Raw genomic sequence first — 6,438 nt, forward strand, 5'->3', positions numbered from 1 at the left:
AGTACAGCTAACTACCCCTATAATGATGAGCATAGACACCTTTATCCCTGTAAACAAATTTACTCCACACAACGATGCTCATGTCTCAAAAGGACAAACTGCAATATGTATTCAGCAGGTTACTGTTCATAACCGAACTGGCAAACGTTTATCAACATGCTATCGAAAGTACTCGACAGCAGCGCGTGTGCAGGCGTCAACTTGCTACTGCTCTCATTTTTGCGTGTATTGTGTAAATCCTACCTGAACTAAAACCTTGATGTACATAAGAGGGTGGGAAAGGACTGTTAATCCAGACCCAAGGAGGACTTGGCCACATGTGTCCGCCATTACTAAGACGATACGAAACGTCCCCCCTCCTTGACAGGGCAGGTCGGATGGTAATACGCGCAAAACAGTGTTGCCAGATCTCGCTAAAAACTCCCTAATAAAATTAGCCTAACTAAATTAAGCCTAAAATAACCAATTACCCTCACGAACAATAGGCGATCTCAGTTTTGTGGTGCCGATATTTGCTTGATTTCGTTTGTCTGATTCCATAATTAGAGCATTTTACAAACAAATTAAAATGTTTCACAAACAGCCTACAACTGGCTTACTAGCTATAGCTACAACCATCTAAATCACACACACCAATGGGTAAAGATAAATAGAAACAGAAACAAACTCGAACTGCAGGTGGAGATAATTGACAAATGTTATTATGCTTTCTTGTACTACATGGGCCAAGTAAGCCCTAATAAGTGACTTTATTCTAGAAAGAATAATAAAAACAATGGCTAAAAATGGCCACCCACGACTGTCTATATCAGGGGTGTCTAACTCAATTCCTGGAGGGCCGCAGCCCTGCAGAGTTTAGCTCCAACCCTAATTAAACACACCTGATCCAGCTAATCAGGTCCTTTAGGCTTAAAAAGTACATGGTTAAGCAGGGTTGGAACTAAACGTTGCAGGGCTGTGGCCCTCCAGGAACTGAGTTTTACATCACTGGTCTATATTTATAAGCTAATTAAAAAAAACAAGAACAATGTTGCTTTTAAAAATCGGACATGGCAACATTAGCTCATCACGTGATGAGGTACCTCGTCTACATAGGTCACCTGATTAGGAGCGTTTTCTCCAAATCTCCGGCAGGTGGCGCACACTTACATCATATTAACAGATGTATGCAGGAGTCTGGGGCCCTGCAGATTTGTAGAATTTTCTACTCGTTGAAGTTGAAGTAAAATGAAAGTATTTTATGAAAAAAATATTATAGACCAATGTCCTTAAAAGGCCAGTGCAGTTTGTCATGTAGCCTAAATGAGAGTTAGCCTATTTGACATATTTGTAGGGTGTCTTTACACAGTCCTGGTCCGGGACATGCAGAGAGTTCCTTGGGGACAGGGGCTCAAATGTAAGAAAGCTGCACCTTTAATAATTCCAATTGAACAATTATAGTAAAATTGTATATAGCATGCATAATTATAAAAATAAAGTCCTTTGCGTGCTCTTGAACTTGAACTGCTTACACTTTACATTATAGGCCTGCTGTTGGCACTTGGCCTTTTTTTAATCAACTATAGTTTCATCAAAGTCTGCGTAAAGAGGCAATGCTGCATAAATCCGATACTAAAATATGACCCACCTCAGCCCAGGAGGATCTGATGCTATTTTAGTCATTGCAGGATAATTTATTATTTACATCTTATATTTTAATTATTTCATGTTCTATTCATAATTTTATGTTTAAAACACGAAATTCTTTTAAGTTATGAAAAAAAAAAAAAATCTGAATAGCTGAAGGCTTTTTCCTAAGTGTGATTTACAGTTTTATGGCCAACTGGGGTTTTTGTGGAGTCTTTATTAAGTTGAATATTGTGCATAATTTTGGTGCAGTATGAGACTGAATGAGTTAATGCTTGAGTTATAAGCGTTTCGTTTCATCAACTGTGTATCTGTATATCTGAATCATTAAGTGGTTTCATAAATCGTCTGAGATTGTCTGTAAATTATAATTTGACAGGTGGTGGAATGGAATTTTAATGGAGAGCACTTAAAAGACTAAGCAAAGGGCTGGATTCATTCTGAACATTTACACCAGTGTGAGGTATCTTTTCTTTAGATTTTGTACTCAACAGAGATGAGATCTACAGACATATTTGTAACAGGCATGAATCAGAGAATATTTTGATTTCCATTTCAGAATGCAAAAGTGATTTATTTATCTAAATGACAGAAATTTTGAATAATCATAAGGGCACGTGCACACATACACATCAAAGGGGGCTTGAGCACCTGCCCTTTTTCTTCCTGGAGAGTGCCCTTTTTTTCTGTTTTTTATTTTTATTTTTTATAAATTATGCCCTTTTTTCTGTTTTTTTTTTATTTTTTATAAATTAATATAATGTATATATGTGCGCGCGTGTGTGTTTCTGTTTGCGCACCACTTTCCCTGTCAAACAAATAAAAAAAAAATCAAAATATCAGGACGGGTCGGGAAATGTTGACTTTCTCCCTTCCGCGTCTCTGCGCAGCCCTGTAGCGTTAGCACACATTGATCGCCACATGCACATGACAGGCAGAGAGACGCAGAAGTGAAGCCCTCCCTCCCTTTCCAGTTGTGTTTGTCTATGAGGAGTGGATTATGAGGTGTGCTTTATGCATTTACTTTGCTAACTAAGCAATCAGTCGTGTCGATCGTCGCGTACCTTGCCGTGAGCAGAAGCCGTGACCAATGATGTGTACGAGGTGTGATTTGTGACAGATCGAAGGCTTAGCAGGAGAAGGAGAAGGAGCAGTCTACCCTTCCGTCGCCGTCAGTCCGTGTCGATTTTTGAATGGGATTGATAGGGCAGGCAGAGGACAGACCAGCGGCGACTTCTCGGCGACGTCACTGTTGGAACCAATCATAGGCTGCGACGTGACGGCGGCGTATGTAAGAAATGTATCAAAAATGGTAGGTGTACTAAGTACGTCTAAACTAGGTACGTCGCCTTACATGACGCCTGATACATACGTCGTCTCAATGTACGTCGCCTTAAACGAAATTTAAAGTTTGCAGAAGTAGATATATTTGTTATAGGCTATTGCTTTTAGTTATTTCCTAACAAGTGTTAATAGTTAATAATAATTATAAGTTAATTTCATTTTAGATAACTTTTCTTTTTTGGCTGTTACATTGGTATTAATATATTTTAATTAAACACATCATTTCTTGTCGAGGTGAAAAGGTGTCTCGCAATATCAGCATAATTTGTGGCTCAACATTTTACAAAGCTTGCATTATTTTATTCTGAATTGTACCGTTATGCAGATGCGGCCGTTGTAATGACAGACAAAACACAAATCTCCGTCATTCGCTGGTCAAAAACCTTGTTAACTCCATTTGAGCTTGATTTTCATAAAATGTTAAGTGCAAGTGTCTGATAAAGCCACATACCAGCTCTGACGACGCAGTGTTTAATTATTTAAAAAAAAACGCCGTTTCCTTTTCTATTTGTTTTATATTTCAGTGCTTAGTAATGTGCATACCTCTCCATTACACAGCTATTACAATAGGTCAGTTTTGGTTTTTAATGGCAAAGTGGTCATATTTCTTTTTGTTTCTTTATAAAGTTAATTTAGAAATATGTTTGGAACATTTTATGTTTGTTAAATTCAAGTTTTTGTTTTTTAAAGGAATGACCAAGTGGCCAGAGGCAGACAGTGAGTTGAGCATTATGTTATGTCAATTTAGCCTTCTCAAACCAACACGACTTGTCTAAAATAAACAGACATAAAACACTTCATGCATTTCACAGTATTAATTTAAACATTTAACCTAGATAAATGAGCGCTGTTAGGCACATATCCAATCGTTTGTGCGGAGAGTGGAAGCTAAAGCGCGCTTTGGAGGACATGGAGACGCCAGCGCGATCACTTACATTTTTTTTAATAACAGTGGAAACTAACAATTACGCCGTCATTTTTGCTCATAAAGGTAAGAGTATGCATCATTCGGAACTGCAAAGGGTCTACTTGTATTTGTGTGCACTCACAATATCAACAAAATCTTGTGCTTTTATAAAGCAAGGAAAACAAACAGGATGCGCCTTCTGTCGTCTTTTTAAAGCAGTCTACTTGTATTTGTGTGCACTCACAATATCAACAAAATATTTTAAAGATTTAAAAAAGAAAACAAACAGGATGCGCTTTCCGTCCTCTTGGTCTTGCGCAGGAGCGCTTCGCCGACACGATAAATATATCTATAGAATGCTTTAAATCACTATTTTAAAACGAAATATTTCAAATCGAAAACAAAGCCTCTTTCATTATGTAATCCCTAAAGATGAATTTCTCTCTAAAGGCACGTCCAATGAGGAGATGGCGAGTCAGGTTGGTCAAATTAATTTTTGCAACATTGACTCAGAAAACATTGGTTTACTAACAAATAATACAAATATCCCCTCACTATTTTGTACTTTTTTTTTTTTTGGTTTTTATTTATTTATTTAGTTTGTTTTTTTGGGCCGCTGTGCCAAAATTGTGTTTGCGTTCAGTAGCCTATACTGCAGCATTTTTGTGCCACGTTGAAAAATAACTAAATAAATAAGATTAAAAGTTAATGTGAAAATTCCACATATATGCCTACTCCAAAAAAATAAAAGTCTGTGGCATCTGTCATTCTTGACTTTTTTTAAAAACTCTGATTGATCCATTCATGAGACATTCGTTTGTATTAAATTGTTCTGATTTTAACATGCATTCAAATATTCATGTTTATTTCGTGCTGCAAATATTAAAGAGGAAAATATCATTGATTCATATGCAGCAAGAACTGAAGCGAATTATCTCACTACAAATTAAAGAGCGTAAAAATATGTTTATTGTTTGTATTTTATCATAAAATTGACAGAAGGCTGAGACTTTGTATTAACAAAGCACAAAGCTGCGATTATTGAGTGGCTTGCTTTTATTTAAACTGTAACTGTGAATATATTTGGACGCTCCATGTTAGTCACTGAATAGGCTTACATGATTTTCAATTGATTTTTAGGTGATATTGCGTGAAAAGTGAATTATAATGAGTGCTCAAAGAAAAAAAAAACTAAATTATTTATGCTATTTATTTTATTATAAAAGCCTATGTGATAACATAACCTGAGACTAAAAGCTGTGATATTAATGTTGTCCACTAGAGAGAGCCAAAGGATAAGGAATAGGCCTATTTGAAGTTTATTTTGAAAAATTTATTTCCACACTTTTGAACAGAAATAAATGTATATAACAATTTCATTTAACTATGATGTACTGACAGTATAGTTTTATATAATCAGTGTACATTGCTTATCCCAAAGATTTTCCAATTGTTTAAATTTTCCTAAATGCTGTCTTAGTTTTTCTCGATTACTAACACACAATTCATGAAACAATTCACCACTTTGTCACAACTATAAACACATTCTCGTGACAAACAAACTTGTACAAACTTCCATGTCAAAATCAAATACTCCAGTCAAAAACCCTTACTTCTAATGTACGGAAAACTGTATGGAATATATACCCCACGCCTTAAAATCCAACCTGTATAAAAGGGGAGACAGAAAGACATTCTGGAGAGGTTTTGCTGCAGAGAGCATCTCCGCTTTATTCTCATTGATGATGTAATAAAGTGTATCTTCTGGCATCAAAACTCAAGACTGAGTGTGGTTCCTCAGACGAGCAGCAGACGACACCACAAATTGGCACCCCAGATGGGACTGGTTAGGAGCAGCAGAGTGGACGACCACTTTGGGCTGGCTTTTGGCGAGCAACACACAACAAGGGTGGCCACCGAACGGTAAGCAATTTTGCTTATATAATTAGTGTGTGTTGTTTGCCGGTCTGCCCTCGGTGGTAAGGACACTTAAAATCTGCTCTTTCAGAAAACAGAAAATAGAAAATAAAAAATAAAAAAGGGGTTTTGATGCCAGAAGAAATAACTGCATGCAGAGATTTGGTTTAATATTAGGAAGGCCTTGATAGGTAACCTAAATTGAGGCTGGATGGTGTAGGCAGAAATACATTACGTGTAATGGTCTGTGTTTGTTGTAGACTGACCTAAAAGGACAGCAGCAATGAAGCAGATGTAGTATAGAAAAGCGCGCAAAGACCTTTGGATTCCGCTCTGTAGGAGAGGAATAGTACAGAGGGCTGAACGGAAAGGCAAAAATTCCTGCTGGGCGCTGATTTTTTACTGAATAGAGGGAGAAATTGTCAGTAAAAGAGCGAGAGCACTGCAGGTCATTTCGAGGAAGAGTGTAGTGTTTTGTTGTATGAGACTGAAAATGTGTCTGTGTCCGTATGAATGTCTGTATGAGTGATGGTGAATGTATGAGGAAATAAATAAATTCCATATTGGGTGGGTACTAGCTGCGCACCCCTTCCTGGCAGAGTGTGGACGCAGCTCTTGCCACACCCGAGAGGGATGAATGAATG

At 37.3% G+C, this 6,438-nt stretch overlaps 1 protein-coding gene across 1 annotated transcript in view; it reads right to left on the bottom strand.

Annotated features, from left to right (window-relative positions):
• Positions 1-722, bottom strand: part of LOC107677252 (mitochondrial carrier homolog 2-like) — a 5,449-nt gene extending 4,727 nt beyond the window's left edge. Inside the window, exon 1 of the mRNA XM_016472079.1 lies at positions 244-722. Within this exon, the coding sequence (XP_016327565.1) occupies positions 244-330 (87 nt within the window). The 5' untranslated portion in view covers positions 331-722. The remainder of the gene's footprint in view (positions 1-243) is intronic.
• Between the last annotated feature and the right edge of the window lie 5,716 nt (positions 723-6,438).

Source organism: Sinocyclocheilus anshuiensis, unplaced genomic scaffold (genome assembly GCF_001515605.1).
Source record: "Sinocyclocheilus anshuiensis isolate Anshui unplaced genomic scaffold, SAMN03320099.WGS_v1.1 scaffold1677, whole genome shotgun sequence".
Lineage (NCBI taxonomy): Eukaryota > Metazoa > Chordata > Actinopteri > Cypriniformes > Cyprinidae > Sinocyclocheilus > Sinocyclocheilus anshuiensis.